Here is an 18,874-nt window from a genome sequence, read left to right as displayed (position 1 = left end):
AATTTGTAGATGAATATGGAATATGGAGTAAATTTCATAAGTGATCATATAATTATGACTCTTTTTAATCAAAGTCATATAATTTTATTTTTTCTCACACAAAAATTATAAAACTTTCAATAATTCACACAAAAATCATAGTAACTGAGAAAATATAACTTTTCAATAGTATTTTCTAATCTTATGATTTTTTATTTTTTTTATTTCAGTTTAATAAATAATAACCCAATTAAAATAGGAGAAATACATATCTTAGTATGTGTGTGTATATATATATATATATTCTATTTTTTTAGCGAATGCACTTCGTTTCAGTTTAGGTTAATTTTGTATTTTTCCCTTAAAATAGAAATGGCCCAACTCAACCTACCCAATACCTATATGCATAACCAAAATAATAATAAAAGTGAATCCTTTCCCCACAATTGTTTTTGTTCAGAATGCCTGAGATTCTAACAAAAACAAAGAAGAAGAAGAAGGTATAATTAGAGAGCACTTGAACAAAAATGTTGTCACTTTAAGTAAATCTTGAAAATAAAATAAAAGATAGATGTATCGTGTTTTGACGGATTTATTTTTAGTATTATTTAAATTTTTATATACGGATTTTGGGTTGGGCTGGTTTGGGTCATTCCTACTTTAATTGGATTATTATTAGACTGAAAATAAAAAATAAAAACCGTGGGATAAGAAAATACTATTGAAAAGTTATATTTTTCGGTTCCGCCAGGTGCGTACTAGAAAAGACGGGGTCAAGGTCAAAAGCACATGTGCGGATTGTACTGGTCAGTCTAGAAAAGGATTTTCCTTCTCTAAAACCGTCGAAAAGGGCTCTACCAGGATAGATTGTCAAAGAGGAGCAATCATCCACTTTGGGGGAACGAATTTGCCTCATAGGATGGCGCTTGTCTTCCAGCCTGATTTTTGTATGAGTTAATGAAAATTTTATATGATTTTTATGTCAGAAAATTAAGTTATATAACTTTAGCAAAAAAAAAAAATCATAATTATATGACCATTCACAGGAACTTGAGAGAGGTGATTAATAAAATTTTCTAACAGTAATGAAGTGAATCAACTTAATGGAACCTAAAGATTTTCTTATATATAATTTTGCAGAAAAAAAAATAATAGTACCCCAGTAGTCATTATCTTTTTATACCGTTGTCAGTATTTTGAAATAAAAATATTTCAGACTAATTATTTCCATAATTTGGTTGCTATAATGGTTGATGCATGGTTACATCATTTTCACATTTTCAGCAAAATAGACACTTTGAATTTGATACCACCTAACTTGTTAACCAATCATTATTTCTTCTGTGCTATATGCTTCCAACAATTTATTTGTGATACAAAAATAAATTGTAATCACAATATAAATATGAAGAAACATAATTTTATTGATAAAATAATACAAGTACAATTTTATTTGTTCTCTTGATAGTTCATTTCTCGAATTCCAACAAAAACAGTAAACATGAAAATACATAGCACTGGAGTACTTAATATCATAGAGAAGTTAAGAGTAATTCAAATTCCAACAAAAATTTGTGTCCCCACTTAAATTCCCAAAGTCGTCTACATTGTACCCCTGTTATTAGTAGTAGCTTCCAATTCACTTTTTATATATGTAAATTTGAATTAGAATTCAGTAGATTTATACTATTATTTATTCACATTTGGTATATTTATTATAATTCCTATTATAAATGAAGACGATGACTCTGGAATGAATTTCGACTCTAGGCTATTGAAACTTGAAAAAAGAGCTTTTGAAGTTGTATTTAAAAATATTTTTTGAAAGTTAAAGTTGTGCTTGGACATGCATTTTATTTGAAAAAAACTTCGAGTTTTGTGAGTGGAAGAAACAATTCCACCCAAAAATTGCCAAACCAATTTCTGGTGGAACTTGAAATTTTTTAATTTTTTTTCCCCAAAACATGATCATATTTCATAAACAATATTTTTAAAAAAAAATTAAAAATGAAGAAACAATCTATGGCCAAACGAGAGCTACATAATCGGACACATGAAAAAAGAATGAAGAGACATAAAGTTAAAGAATAGTAGGAAAAAAAGATGTAAAGGTAGAAGATTTTAAAAAAAGAACGGGCCAGAAGATAGAGTCTGGAACCAAAATGTGGTTTTTTTACTCAAACTACACAAATAGGTGGTAAAAAAAAAGTTACATTTTTATATATAGCGCCACAACACCTGGCGATATACATTAACAGTAACAGAACCGTTAATGTATAGCGTCAGGTATTGTGGCGCTATACTGTAAAAGCTGACATGACCAGGTATAGCGCCACAATACCTGGCGCTATACATAGCGCATTAATATATAGCGCCAGGTATTGTGGCGCTATACATAGATTTTTTATACCCCTCCGTCTTCTTCTCCGATTCCATCCATCCCCTATTTTTTTAAAACTCTTCCCCACTTCTTGCCCCCCCCACCATTTCTGCCCGTTTCTGTAAAATAAAATAAAAAAAATTTGCTCCCCCCGACACGTAAAACTCGTAGAAAAAGAGTCCCACATTCGAGTAGAGTTTCGTGCTATTGTTGATTCACAATTCCGGAGTCAAAATTTCAATCTTTTTGCTTTGCTAAAATTCTAAATCGAGGTATTTCGATTTATTTTAAGTTGAAACATTTATAATAATGTATATTATTTGATTTGTATGTGTTCTATTTCGGTTTGTGTTTTTTTTTCCGAAACTAGCATGTTAAATTTATCCGAATTTAATATTAGTGTTTTCTAATAAAATATAAATTAGTAAAATAAATTTGTTTGTTAATATCCTGATTTATATATATGTTTTTTATTCCGTTTTGTATTTTATTTGCAATTAAATTTATTTGTTGTTTATGCTTAGTTTAGATTATTTTTAGCATAGTAAAATCCAGACCTTTTTAGCTAGTAAAACGTAGACCCTTGTAGCGTAGTAAAATTTAGAGCCTTGTAGCGTAGTAATGTATAGTATTTTAGCTTAGAATTCTTTTTATTTAAGTATCTTATATTGGTATTTGAAAATGCAAACTTTGTACAATTAAGTTAATAATTGTATCAACACACATAATTAGTAATTTGTACAATTAAGTTATTAAAAAATATGAATTTAAATTATAATAAAAATACATATATATATATATATATATATATATATATATATATAATTTGTACAATTAAGTTATTAAAAAATAATAATTTAAATTATAATAAAAATACATAATTATATATATATATATATATATATATATATATAATTTGTACAATTAAGTTATTAAAAAATAATAATTTAAATTATAATAAACACACACACACACACACACACACACACACACACACACACACACATATATATATATATATATATATATATATATATATATAATTTGTACAATTAAGTTATTAAAAAATATGAATTTAAATTATAATAAAAAACACATAATTATTAATGATAGTTTAATGATAGTTTACAGTTGACGACATGGACGCGACTATACATCCCGGCCCTCGGACGTTGGATCTATTAGTCCTACAGCCCCAGCATAGATCCGAGTATATATGGGACGGACAGTTGCTTACGCAGACTTTCCGGGCTAGGAGAGTGGATCTATTGTGGAGTTTTTGAGTCCTCCCCGCGTTCTACATCCCCGCGTGGTCCATTACCTGGAGGAAATGAGATTATATAGGATTATTAGGATTGGTCGGATACAGCTCGACTATGCTTTGATCACGGCCTTGATTGAGCACTAGCGACCGAAGACGCACACTTTCCATTTGCCAATCGGCGAGGCCACCATCACACTGCAGGACGCTGAGATTTTATATGGCTTGTCCGCTGATGGCTTGCCAGTTTTACTGCCTGCGACCATGAGATATTATTCGCGGCAGGCATATTGGGATATGCTGCACATGCTCATGGGTTTCATGCCGGAGGACGAGGAGGTAGCGTCTGGGTCCAATCGTATACAGTTGGTCCTCATTAGAGACCACCTGGTGCAGATCCACCATACTATCACCGACGAGTCAGCGGAGGTGGATGTACAGCGATATACGAGGTTGCTGTTGCTTCTTCTATTTGGGGGGGTTTTGTTCCCGAACACTTCGGGGAACCTAGTGAGCCTCCGTTTTTTGCATCATATTGCCCGGTTCGAGGATACAACCATCTACAGCTGGGGTGGTGCTATCATCTCATACCTGTACAGGCATATGTGTCGGGATTGCATCGGCACACAGAGAGACGTTTGTGGCTTTCTGCTGCTTCTACAGGTGACAATATATTCAAATAATATGTGCATGGTAATGGTATGGCCATATTCCTGGTGGACTGATGTAATGCACTCTTTGATTGTATACCTTATGGATGCTTCGAGGTGCGGAATAAGTATAAGAGATATCAAGTTAATATCCAAGTTGAAGTGATTACCGTTGAATGTGTCCATTTCGCATGTGTGGGTGGGAATATATTTACCCACTTTCCACATACCTGTCTTCTTCTTGGTCGCACGCAACATCCAATTACATAGCCAAAACCACCTGCGACAAACAACCTTGTATACCATCGGACTTGACTCTCATACCTGCATCTCACGACATTCTTTTACGTTGTGCATTTTACAAGCCCTGCTTAAGCGTGCTTTATCAGGAAAAGGCATCCCCTTTGCAAGCACCGTTGGTCTAGACTCATCCCACATTGCTGTCCGGATTTCATCAAAATCCCTTGTGAGAGCTTCCACATCTGGCACGGTTGGCAAGTTATCAATGTAAGGAATCTCCCTTGAATGAAACGACACTTCGAACTCGTACACTCTTCGTCTAGGTGGGTCTCTCTTCAAATCAGGTCCTTCCTCCTCATCCTGTTCATCACCAACCTCACGAAAAAGGGTGTCTCGTCTCCGGATTCATCGGCATTGTTATCGTAATCACTGTTCTGTTCCTCACTCTGTGCATCTGCCAGATTCCGATGTAATATGTCGTTTTCCGTCAATTGAGTGAGTACAGGTGGTTCAACTTGCTCGTTTTCACTGCACAACCAACAAAAATATAAGCTACTGAATTAATAAATGATATCCATATGGTTTTATATCACTTCACTTACAAGTCGTAATGTGATGAAATTCCATGATGGACGTTTTCAATTAGGTGATGACTACCGGATGGGCCACTTGTAAAATTCATATCCGGCCGGTACCCCCTATTAAATATATGAGCGTTAATACAAATTCAAGTATGCCAAAAATATACATAATTAACACAAATATAAATTAAAGCTTACCACTCGTCTTGTGAATTATGGAAAGCATGGTATAAATTATTTTCTCGTTGCTCATTCGCCGCCAGTGATAAGTTTAAATCAATGAAAACTCTTTCATCCGGAACTTGTCCAGCAAAAACTGCTACAGAATAACCACCCGATAACTGAGGGTTATCTCTGCTACGCACAACCTCGTTTTTGGGAACGTCTTCGACCTTCACGTACATCTCCAACATTGTGATTACAGGAAATTCCCGACATTCGTCCGGAGTCCTCAAAAAAATCACTCAAAGTTTCATCATCGTCGATGTTAAACTCCGAGTAAAAAACAACCCCTTGCGGAGTGACGGAATACGGATATCTTCCGGTTACTTTAACTATAACTGAACGTTTCTTCACACTCAGTTTTTTGCATAATAACGATATCAATTATCGTACTCTATTGTAAGTGGCAATTTAACATGACACTGAGCAGGTAAACTGTAGCCCACAGAATTATTCTCCATCACAACCTCACCCCCCCCATCCAATATAATGAAACTCTTATTGTACGCTCGTCAGACATAATGAAAAACTGTTGGAGAATTTAAGAACAATAAAAGTTTCAACAAGAGTTAACAAATTTTTTTGGATGAATTTCTATACAATCCTAACCTCTTTATATAGGAAATGGCTAGCCAGATTTTTTTTTTTTATATGTATAGCGCCAAAAACGTTGGCACTATACGCTTTTGAATTATTGAAGTCCGAAATTATTGGTGGGGCCAGGAAAATCTGTTATAGCGCCACAATACCTGACGCTATACATTAACAGTAACGGAACCGTTAATGTATAGCGCCAGGTATTGTGGCGCTATACCTGACCATGTCAGCTTTTACAGTATAGCGCCACAATACCTGGCGCTATACATTAACGGTTCCGTTACTGTTAATGTATAGCGCCAGATATTGTGGCGCTATATATAAAAATGTAACTTTTTTTTTACCACCTATTTGTGTAGTTTGAATAAAAAAAACACATTTTGATTCCGGGCTCATGGTGTGTGTCAGAAGATAAACGTAATAATTTAGGGATAATTATTATATATAGTAGCAGTACATCCCAGTTTATCTATTAAAGCTTGAATTTTTATTTGTACATATGTATTTAAGCCATGGATTGATTTCTTGCTCAGTCATGGGCATAGGGTTCAATTCGTGTACTTGTGAAACGGGGCAAGCGAATAGTTTCATAGCCTGTGCTCTAAGTTTTTGTTTGAAATTGAGACAAGTTAGTTTACTAAGATTCCTACATATTAGTACCTTAAAAATAATAACAATAATTTAATACTTTAGGGAAGGATTAAAGACCCACTCATAGTGTACGTTTTATCAAAGATAGCCTCCTCCGATCCGTACGAAATGCAACTATCCAGAAATGGGACCACGAGATAGATACCGATGCTAAAGAGAAAGCTGTCGCTGCTGTCCAAATTTGGTACCCATAAATTATAATTAGGAGTGGCAAAAGGACGGGTTGGGTCGGATATGGTTCATGTTGAAAACGGGTAATGATAAAATGGACCAATTATTCGACCCGACCTATATTTAATACGGATAAAAATCGGGTTAACCAACGGATAATATGAGTTACCCATATTATCCATGACTTCGATCACTTTTGGGAGAATTCTTAATCTCTCTAACTTGAGGAACCCTCAATTTGAGGCTTTACAAATGTAAAAATTATATCCATTGGTTACTCATTGGTTATCCATTTTCTAAATGGATAATATGGTTCTTATCCATATTTAACTCGTTTTTAAAAAGTTCATTATCCAACCCATTTTTTAGTGGATAATATGGGTGGTTAACTGTTTTCTTTGAACCATTTTGCCACCCCTAATCATAATATATATCGGATTCTCACCTGAGTATTGCATTTCCAGAAATACATATATACATACATATGAGGATATATATGTGTGTGTGTGAAGAAGAGATCGAGGGAGAGAGCATAAGAGTACTGTACACATCGATATTGTGCGAAGCAAAATGAACCTTGAGTCAGATAAGAATAACACCAGACTATATAAGGGAAGCAGCGGCTTATTTCTGTATTGTGGAACCTTTTTACTCCTATTATATAAGGAAAACAATGACTTTAATCAATGTGGAATATTTTAACAATCTCGGCATGCCTAGAGCAAGAGATTTAGAGCTTTAACAATATAATAGGAGTGTCCAATATTTGGTAAATTGAGAATAGAGAATGGTCTAACTCTAATACGAGATGACAAGTTATTTTTTCAACGAATACGTACGGACATTCTAATATGATCATATTTGAACATCAAAATCTGATAGCTAGGTGTGTGATTTCATGTATGAGATGCTGATACAGTATTTATCTTGTTACTTAAAGTTAAGAATGCAAGTAAACAAAGAAATGACCATTAGATTTACAGAATTAGAAAGTAGTTATCATCCATTAATGATGTGTTCATTGCGATTTCAAGGATAGGATTGCGAAAATATGAGGCAGGCTCTACCCTTTTGAGTGCTTTTACTCATTGACTGTTAGTATACTGGTAGGGCCCGCCAAACACTAGCTTTCATTAAAAGAAATAATAATAAATTATTATTATTATTATTATTATTTCGAAATTAACTTGGTACCGGTAAAAGTAAACAAGAGTCATCTTTCTCTTTTGATCTTCTTTGCATTTGCAGTGGATAAGAAATAATGAAATTGAAGAGTTTCATTCTTTTCTTTTTAAACGACGATGTGCTCGGATCACAACAAAGGAAAATTATAAAGCTGAATTAATCAAGGTTAATTTTAAGAAATTCATTAATATTTCTTAGTCATGATTTCATTATTCATATGCCAATGGAATTGAGATATTAAGACGTTCATAATTTTGTAAGGAGATCAAAATTAGAATATCCATTAGAATGTCCTATAAAACAACTTACACCTAACTGCACTAATATATCGATATTAATATACATAGAGGAGTACTGGATACTTTTTGTGGAGTATATATACTCGTGCCCTCTGAGAAGAATGGAGTGAGTCAAATATACAGTTTAACTTCTATTACACTAATCGTATACAATAAATTTAAATATAATCATCTAAAAGATAACTACGGGTAATCATTTATAATGTGAGATTAATATCCTCAAATAAACTATATAACATGTCAGCGTGTCTAAGTTATTAAAAAACAATATATGTAAGTTTGAGAAAGATCATCATAATTAGAGTTATTTGATGTTAAATAACTCTATTTTGGAACTTTTCCCCTTTACTGGAACCCAATTATCCAGATTAGTTCTTGTTTGTATTGAACCAGTTCAATTTCCTTTACTTCCTTTAGTAAAATGCATCTTTATTCAGCCATAAAAGAAGAAGAAGAAATGATAACAAATTTAAAGAAGAAAAACAGATATACTTTCCTTATATCCGTTTTTCTTCTATTAATTAGCTACCATCAAATAACTCTAATTTAATGATCCTTCTCATACTTACATAATCAACAAGAAGATTCATAGGTAATAAAAGATTAGTAGGGAGGCAATTAATTAAATTAAAACAGAATAAAGTATGCAGAGAAAAATAAGTGAATAATCAGAGGCGGATTCATGGTTTGAATTTTATGGGTTCAACCTCTAAAAGTTTTAGTATTGAACTCATTATATTGTTAAAGTTATAGATTCATATTTACTATTTATTTTTATTTTAGATAACTTTTACATATAAATTTATATTTCATGTCGAAATTATTGAGTTTAATTGAACCTAGCACTGCTAGGCTGGATCCACCCCTGTGAATAATAGGTTGTTAATTCTCTTTTCTTTTTTATCCCTTGTTTAATTTTACAAAGAATTTTTTTTTACTGTACTCTATAATAATAAGCTTAGAGGAAATGAAGGAATGGGAAGAGATAGTGTTGAGAGTTGAGACTCTTGAATCCAGTAAGAATTGAGCTGTGTGCATGAGGTGTCTGCTGTTGTTAATAAGAAACCATAATAAGTCTGTTTCACCATACCCCTATAGTGGAAATTTAAACATCAACATGAGCTGCCAATTCTCTCTCTCTCTCTCTCTCTCTCTCAACAATAACATTAACACCTCCACCAGCCATTAATGCTATTTCATCCTCTCTATACGCTCTGCATTAACTCCTTCTACTGCATCATCTTCTTCACCTGTTCCCTTCCCCCATTTTTCCTTCTCCAAATCCTCTTTCATTCCTTAAATTCCCTTCACAAGAAAAGTTGTTCTTTCTTGTCCGTCCATGAAAAAAAAAACACAAGTTTTCATCCTCCAAAAAGTGGTTTAATACTTTGTCCTGAAAACCAGATCTAAACCCTTGGGGTTTATTTGCTTCTCTTCTTGCTTTTGTCCAAGGCTCATCATACAGACAGTAAGTTAAAGTTCCATCATTCTCTTCTTTTTTTCTTCTCTTGCATTTTTCAAAGGCTTACTAGCTTGTTTCAGAAAACTACTATAGGTTTAGTATAAGCGGTAGGTTTTAGTTTTACTTGTTGTTCTTGCTTTGACTTCTATTCCTTCTCCGTTATACCATTACAGAAAGAGGTTGTTGGAGTACTCTACCAAGGTATTCGTTGACGTTATAACATAAGTTTTGCCTAAGTTATAGAAAAAGGAAGAAATATAGGCATTGTCCGTGTTCACACCTTGTCAACTCTGTCTTTTGTTCTTATACTACTATAATTTTCCCATTTTATTCTTTTGGCACTGTCGAAAAGAACTTCTTTTCTTTGTCACGTCAAGACAGAGAAAATAATATAGAATAAAAATGAAGTCTTTGTTTGACATCCCAAAACCGAGGTCATTTCTTCCCCTCAAATATTTGTAGCCAGTCAAAACAAAACAAAAAACCTAAGTTATCTACGCATAGAGACAAGAGAGTCAGTAGAGAGAGAGAGAAAGAAAGAGAAAGACGTCATTCTAGGGTTTGAAGGGCTATATCATATGGTGAGTGTATTAATTCTGCCGCAAGATGTCTTTTGAATTATTTTGAGAAGCTCAATTCTAGAAAAGTAAGTCGTTTGAACTACCTCTTTTGACTATCCACCTCTTTATTTGTTGCTTTTACGTGTATGCCTTTCTCTTCACTTTCCTTTGATACTTCTTTTTCCACTCTTGAGATCTGTTTTGGATCTTGAGCTAGGAAAAGTATAATTTCTTAATAACAAAAATCCATAATTTTCTGTTCTTAAACGCCGTGAAGCAGCAAATAAAGAAAACCTAGAACAAAAATAGAAGTTTTAAGTCTTCACATCCCAAACTGTAAAATCATCAGTTGGAGTATTGTTTTTTTACAGAATGAGCATTATGAAGGCGAAACAAAAATAAAAACCAATTAAAGTATTAGTCTTAGCTTTTTCTTCCTTTATCTATTAAAAAATGGCAAGTTTTTCAGCTTGTGATTATACGTACATGGTTTTGTGAAAAAATTAAATTATTTCTTCCTTTTGAATCTTGAACTTTTGCCTTTTGTCCACACTTCCGTATAATCTAGCATGTGTATGGTTTGTTCACAGAGATGGGCTTTTGCTTCTTCTTTTGCAGATGAAAAATATTTAGCTTTAAGAGAAAGGATAAAGTCAAGATGTTTAAGGGAAACATGTTTGATAGCCACCATCATTTGCTAGATATGTCTGCCCATAATAAAACACCAGAAAATGAGATGGACTTTATTCGAGATGAAGAATTCGAGAGCAATTCAGGTACTGATATCATGGAAGCTCCTAATTCAGGTGATGATCAAGATCCAAATCAACGTCCAAATAAGAAGAAGCGTTACCACCGCCATACTCAGCATCAAATCCAAGAAATGGAATCGTAAGTCTATACTTATCGTAGTACACTTTTAGTGTATATAACTTAAATTCATATGGAAATCGTCGCAAGTACTAAATGTAAAGCAAATGATCAATAGACCATTACATTGGTTATTTGAACTAACTTTCGTCAGTGTTTAATCAGGTTTTTCAAAGAATGCCCTCACCCTGACGATAAACAAAGAAAAGAATTGGGAAAACGACTAGCGTTGGAGCCTTTGCAAGTGAAGTTTTGGTTCCAAAACAAGCGCACCCAAATGAAGGTGAGCCTCTCTTTTCTTTTTTTGGGAGGAGGGTTTAATAGTGACTTTTCTTAATATCTAGGAGTAATATCAAGCTATGTAAATGCTTGAGAAAAATTCAAACATTTTGGGAATCCATTAATTCTTGCTGCAAATTAAGGTAGTTTGGTGTTAATTATTGCAGGCTCAACATGAACGATCTGAGAACACACAGTTGAGGAATGAAAATGAGAAGCTACGAGCTGAGAACGTAAGATATAAAGAAGCACTCAGCAATGCAGCATGCCCAAATTGTGGAGGGCCTGCAGCCATAGGCGAGATGTCCTTTGATGAGCAGCACTTGAGGATTGAAAATGCTCGTCTTAGAGAAGAGGTAATCATATGTCCATTTTGTCCTATATTTGCTTGAAGCGAATACTCACAGTACAACAACAACAAAAACCCCATTGAAATCCCACAAGTGAGTCTGAGGAAGGTAAAATATACGCATACTTTACCCTTATCTAATGACGGTAGAGAGGTTATTTTCTAAAAGACCCTCGGCTCCTAGCGAATACTCACAATGTTAAAAAAAAAGTGTATCTTGATATTTTATAAATGTTGTTTGTCGCATTTTTCAGGTTACTATTTTTACTTATTATGGATTATTACACTATAGGTATTGAGTTTCATGACCATTTTTTAAAAGCTATGTTGTAGAATGTTATTTGCCTCATATTTCAGTTTTCTAATGCAACTTATTATTATTATTATTATTTTCATTTTAAAACCAATGCAACTTATTATAGACTACTATATCTGTATTGAATTGCGTGATCATTTGTTTTAAATAAAAGCTTAACATGCTGTTTAACTTGCTTTCTCATCTTTTTTCAATAGACCAGGCACGTAAGAAATTCTTTTTATAATGATATGATATTGATAGTTGAACCCACATGACCTTGCTTTGGTATCATATTAAATTGTGTGATTGTTTCACCTAACATATAAATAAATTTGCTTACTGCAACTATATAAAAATATGCTTTGGCGGAAGTATAAAAGTTAAATTTGTATTTATCCTACAGATTGACAGGATATCTGGAATTGCTGCGAAATATGTTGGAGGGAAACCACTGCTTAATTTTCCTCAAATTCCTCCTCCGGAAGCATCTTGCTCACTGGATCTTGGTTTTAGGCCTCAATCAAGCCTTCTTGGAGAAATGTACAGTGCTGGTGACCTTCTTAGAACTGCAATATCAGGCCTTACAGATTCTGAGAAGCCCATTGTTATTGAACTTGCTGTTGCTGCAATGGAGGAACTTATTAGAATGGCTCAATCTGGAGAACCCTTATGGATGCCAACCTCAAACATCAATTCTACTGAGATTTTAAGTGAGGAGGAATATGTTAGAAATTTCCCTCGAGGGATTGGCCCAAAACCATTGGCACTAAAATCTGAAGCCTCACGAGAATCAGCAGTTGTTATCATGAACCATATTAATTTAGTTGAAATTTTGATGGATGTGGTAGGAATTATATTTTTTATTGTGGTTTTGCTTATTCTTCATTCTTGTTTTTTCATTGCTGAATTTTTCTGTTTTGTTAATTATTATTGTATTGATTTCAGAACCAATGGACAAATGTTTTTGCTGGCCTAGTATCAAAAGCAATGACCCTTGAAGTTTTGTCAACTGGCGTAGCAGGAAATTATAATGGAGCATTGCAAGTGGTATTGTTATACTACTATAGATATGCTTCTTGTACTACTCTTTGTTTTATACATTATATACATATATGTTTGTATGTATATATCTATAATGATATTATTATCATTATTTGAAAATGTGAAGCTAGTACTGCAAACTCTTTCATTCTTTTTTAAACGGATGGAATATATTCTAATGGATATTTCTGTTGTTATGTTTTAACTTTTCAGATGACAGCTGAGTTCCAGGTTCCTTCTCCACTTGTTCCAACTCGAGAGAACTATTTTGTGAGATATTGTAAGCAACATGCTGATGGAACTTGGGCAGTGGTTGATGTTTCCCTTGACAATTTACGCCCTACTTCTGTGTCGCGCTGCAGAAGAAGGCCATCCGGTTGTTTAATTCAAGAATTGCCAAATGGTTATTCCAAGGTAATGCCATTTTTGAAAGTATAAACTATTACCTTATAATGTAAGAAAACCTATAATTATTGTCACTGCATAAAAGTTAAACTCTCTATTATGTACTTTAACACTTTGTTATTCTCTAGGTTACGTGGGTTGAACACGTTGAAGTGGATGAAAAAGCTGTCCACAGCATCTACAAACCTCTTGTCAATTCAGGTCTTGCATTTGGAGCAAAACGCTGGGTAGCAATATTAGATAGACAATGTGAACGGCTTGCAAGTGCAATGGCTAATAACATCCCAACAGGAGATGTTGGAAGTAATACAAATAAATCTCTTGATTTAGTTTTCAACCTTGTTATAATGGTAAATTCATTGTGAATCTCTATTAATGTTAACAATAATTTGCAGTCATCACAAGTCCAGCCGGACGAAAGAGTATGTTGAAACTGGCTGAGAGAATGGTGATGAGTTTTTGTGCTGGTGTTGGTGCCTCGACAACTCACACGTGGACAACGTTGTCTGGAAGTGGTGCCGATGATGTTAGAGTCATGACTAGGAAGAGTATAGATGATCCAGGGAGACCTCCTGGTATAGTCTTGAGTGCTGCAACATCTTTTTGGCTTCCGGTTTCTCCTAAGAGAGTTTTTGACTTTCTCCGGGATGAAAACTCTAGAAGTGAGGTAAATCATTAAGTCAAATTATCTATGTTGTGATGCATATTATTAATAGTGATATTATACTATCTTTTCAACCAAAAAAGTTAAACTGATCATCTGATATAAGTCAAATTTTACATATTGTGTCACCAAATTTAAATGGTAATAGGTCTACTTAACTTTTATTGAACTTGTACCGACGTCATGTGATATATTACACCACTATCACATTGATGATAAATGATACTCAATCACATCATTGCATATGGATTTTCCTTTTTTGGTTGATTTGGCCGAATGCATCAAAAGTTATTAATGTCCATGTAATTTAGATCAATTTTATGTCATCTGACCATCTGCTAACTATGTACAGTGGGATATTCTTTCAAATGGAGGGCTTGTTCAGGAAATGGCACATATTGCAAATGGTCGTGATCCTGGAAACTGCGTATCTCTACTCCGTGTTAATGTATGGTCTTCTTATTTATCTACCTCATTATATTCGTTTGTGTTTACTCTTGCTAGTACGTAGAAAATTAAAGCAAGCTTCTCTGTTTCTGTAGAGTGGAAACTCAAACCAGAGTAATATGTTGATACTCCAAGAGAGCTCCACTGATTCAACAGGCTCTTATGTTATTTATGCACCAGTCGATATCGTTGCCATGAATGTGGTGCTAAGTGGTGGTGACCCTGACTATGTTGCTCTCCTACCATCTGGTTTTGCTATCCTTCCAGACGGATCGACAAATCATAGTGGAGATAATCCAGAGGTTATTGGTAATGTTGGTGGATCTTTATTAACTGTTGCATTTCAGATATTGGTTGATTCAGTCCCTACTGCAAAACTTTCTCTTGGATCTGTGGCGACTGTCAATAGTCTCATCAAGTGCACCGTTGAAAGGATTAAAACAGCTGTAACATGCGAAAATGCTTGATCCAAATTTAAGGTAACACTTCTTTTAACTTACTACACCAATTATTTATTGCAATTACCAAATTAGTGAAATTGTACACTTTCAGTGCATACAAGTTAAACGCTTATTATGAATTTACAGTCTAAAATTTTGAACTTATCGTAGTGTTTTTGTGATCAGTGGCAGACCTTGAAGAGAAAGGAGTTAAAAGAAAGTTGCATTATACACATGCATTTGCGAGACAAAGGGAAGGAGTCGAGAGCGCACCTCAAGGAAATCCTTGCAATGTGGTGAGATTGTTGTTTTGGTTAAAAATTAGATGAGCAGTAGGCATTTCACCACCCTGCAAGGGTTTGTAGGTTCGGGTATTGACTTCACCAGTAATGAACTTTTGATATGTAAACCAGGAACTTATTACTTATCAGCATATAGTATAAACTAGAAACAAAGCTTTTGTATGGACTTTTTAATTTGCTTTAACAGTTGGTATATTTATTTGTGTTTTTGAAAGAAGTTTAGTTTTACTTCTGAGACTTTATGTTTGCTAACAAATTCGTGTATTCGTTTTTCACAAGTTGTTGCATTTGAAATATTTTGATTTTGAAATATATGGCATCACTTTCCTGCTGAGAGGTATAAACTAACTAAAGTCTAGACCATCTGTTGAATGAAAATTGTAAAATGATTCTTCTTAAAGCCGTATGTCATGCATGGCTTCCAACTTATCATATTCTTGGCGAAAAACCAAAATCAGTTTAATTTGGAAACTTTTTTTCTTTAACTATACGAGTTAATTAAGTTTAATGATGATAAGAAATGGATAAATGGGAACATGAGGAAGCAACTAGAAGAGAACAGGAGTAAAAACAAACTGTTTTTCATACTAGGTTTGATAAAGAAAGAAAATGAGGTCATACTTTTTGTTTAATAGAGTATAGTATATGTTATCTGTTTTCAAATCATAACATAATTGTACATGAATACGCCACTGCATATTTCTGGCAATTTTACTACCTAATATATCCCAGAAAATCAACCAATTGTTCAAAATGAACATCATATATCTACTCAAGTACGTATTTTACATTTGTTGCAAGCATTTCCATCTGAAATAGACCTATATTGAGAAAGGAAATAGAAAAATATTTCTATAGTGTGTAGGATAAAAGAACCACACTAAATTTAATGGCATCAACTTTTGGAGTTGTTGCATATCACATAAATGAGCCGTGCGAGACTTTGGTAAAAGTTCAATAATGCCACTTCTCCTGGTGGTTCCCATTTCTGGCACTAAATGCAAATCCGATTGCTGTACAATAGAGCAATATCATTGCTAAAAATATTGAACACCTTAATTAGTCCTTATAATACTTAGTACTTAATATACCTTAAAAGGAAAATTAAAGCAGTGCATATTTGAAAGGTTCTTTCATTTCTTGACTCAAGTTTGAAACTTCTAATTAAAAGCGAAGGAGAATATTCATTCTACCATATAGATAACACAAATTTTCACATTTTACTACTCTAGCGTACCTGCACGCGTGGATCATCACTAAAAGAAAAGGCTCATTTTGTGGGGTATTTTTAAGTTTTGTGGCGGTTTCAAAAAATGCCACAGTTACCTTCGCCACTAGCATTTCTGTGGCAATTTTGTAAAACCTCCACGACGACCGCCACAATATAAATTTTTAATTTGTGGCGGTTTCTAAAGGCAATTGGCGACGGTTTGTAACACCCAAAATATGATCTCAGTGTTTTTTAAAAAAATAGTGTAAGAGGGTGATAAACCCCCACAATTTGATCTCAATCTTTAAAAAAAAATAATCATTGGCAGCTTATAACTGCCACAATAGTGGAAAATTTTAATTCAAGGATTCAAAAAATAAACTCAACAACTCATACAACATAAATCCAATTCCATTAAGAATATCTATAGTAACAAACATCAACACATTCAAATTCATATCACACTAAAGTTATAAAAACACATATTTGATAATTTAAACATTATACATTCTACAGTTGCCCATAATAAGTAAATATGCAGATGTGCTAAGTATTTGCTTGGCGATTTGTATTGCTGCCACCTGATCATATTCTCACATCCACCGAATAAAGCAGGCTCACTTTACACATCACATGCTGAAACAGAAAATTTTGATCAAAAACTTATAAAGGAATAAAATTTTGCCAACAAGTTAAAAGGAAGATCTTGGTATATAAATAAACGAAAGGTCTGATTCTTCTTACAAATAAATCTGTTACTTGATCCAACAATAGCATTGAACTGAAGTTGTTAGATACTCGTATGAATAAGAGCTAAAGTACAAAGCTATTTCCTTGGATATCATCACAACACTTACATCCACAAACTATTTACTTGATAGCATAAATTCTTGCCATATATTCATGAAAATCATAATGTAACTAATAAATCATAAGTTAAACACTATAAGCTTTCTAATATTTAGAATAAAACAAATAAATTATAAGTTGTAATTTATCCTAATGATTAACAAACTTGCATCAAAACTGAAGGCTAATAACACTAGGAAATTGAAGCAGAAGAAATGAACTGAATAAAATAGGAATGGTCTGATAGGAGTAGTTAGTTAAACAAACCAAACATGTTAAAATCTGTTGGATCCAACTTCAAACAAAAGAAGCAACAAATTAAAACGCGCAAAACTTTTTCTAAGGCATGAATTCCACTAGTATCTGTATTATCAGTAAAAACTACAAGAGAATATATCACAAATTACTCTTAGTTACTTAATGTAACCTGGAGAAAAGATGTGAAAAGATTTAGGAGATGAGTTAACAAGCATCACTTACCACTCAATGCCATCATAACAACATATCAATCTGTTAAACCAAAATATGCATAAATTAGCATTCAATCAATTTGGCTTCATCAAAGTTTTTGTCCCTAGAATTACTCCACAGTAAGAGATCCTCTTATGGGAACACATACCAATGCAAGATATAAAAAATAAGGTGAATCAAATGTGAATACCATTTCTGAACATAGCTTTAAACCAAATATGAATACCATCTCTAAACATACCTATAAATGAAATAAATAAGCACTACTTAAAGATGCAATATTGTTACCTTTAGATAAAACACCATATTGAATAAAAAAATTATTCGAATTTATATGCATTTGTTGCTAAATAAGTAGCAGTATTTGCCTCGACTACATCATCAATTAGATGGTCTGTAACTAGCTATATCCCAACTCTTAGTATGGCTCATTCTCATGACCTTCATCTTTCACAACTTCTTCTGTATCATACAAATCTCTTAGCTTTAGGTTTACTAAAAATACTTCATCTTTAATTGAAAACATCATCTACACAGTACACCATATTTATGCTTGAAATACTTCGATGTAAGGCTCATATTCTTCACCCTCAATCTCGAATAATTATATAGAAAGTTGGAGTTCATTTTCTTTTTTCCAAATAAATAAAACATTAGTAGCATACAAATAATTTACCTGCCTAATGATCTTTGTATGCTAGAATTATTCAAATTTGAAGGCATATATAAAATATGCTCAAACACTTATGCGAGCCGTACATAAACTAGTTTTTACAACAAAATGAGTCAACTTACCTGATAGCGGGTTTGAAGTTACACCATGTCCAGTACTCTTAGAAACGTGCACATCTGCAATAATGATATGATGCAAGACATATTACTAGAGGAAGTTTTTATTTGCAGTAATTCATTTTCTAAGGAAAGTGAAAAACTAAACTATTAAAGTATGAGCTAGAGAAGGAAAAATTTGTCACCATAGCAAGTAAAATATATGCATTCATTAAAGACCTT

General features: G+C 33.4%; 1 protein-coding gene across 2 annotated transcripts; it reads left to right on the top strand.

The window, feature by feature from the left end:
- Nucleotides 1–9,414: 9,414 nt before the first annotated feature.
- LOC104237760 (homeobox-leucine zipper protein MERISTEM L1-like) lies at nt 9,415–15,568 on the top strand. 2 transcript variants are annotated; one of them, XM_009791979.2, is made up of 12 exons: nt 9,415–9,684; nt 10,857–11,129; nt 11,274–11,391; nt 11,555–11,743; nt 12,438–12,878; nt 12,980–13,081; nt 13,289–13,489; nt 13,609–13,783; nt 13,876–14,147; nt 14,497–14,592; nt 14,687–15,070; nt 15,218–15,568. In XM_009791979.2, the coding sequence occupies exons 2-11, from the start codon at nt 10,897–10,899 to the stop codon at nt 15,056–15,058; spliced, it is 2,199 nt and encodes a 732-aa protein (XP_009790281.1). In that variant the 5' UTR covers nt 9,415–9,684; nt 10,857–10,896; the 3' UTR covers nt 15,059–15,070; nt 15,218–15,568. The 2 variants fall into 2 exon arrangements, with proteins under 2 accessions (XP_009790281.1, XP_009790283.1); XM_009791981.2 differs by lacking the exon at nt 9,415–9,684 and adding an exon at nt 10,157–10,259.
- The last annotated feature ends 3,306 nt before the right edge of the window (nt 15,569–18,874 follow it).

This window comes from Nicotiana sylvestris, chromosome 2 (assembly GCF_000393655.2).
Source record: "Nicotiana sylvestris chromosome 2, ASM39365v2, whole genome shotgun sequence".
Classification (NCBI taxonomy): domain Eukaryota; kingdom Viridiplantae; phylum Streptophyta; class Magnoliopsida; order Solanales; family Solanaceae; genus Nicotiana; species Nicotiana sylvestris.
This window is presented reverse-complemented; position numbering and strand designations above follow the sequence as displayed.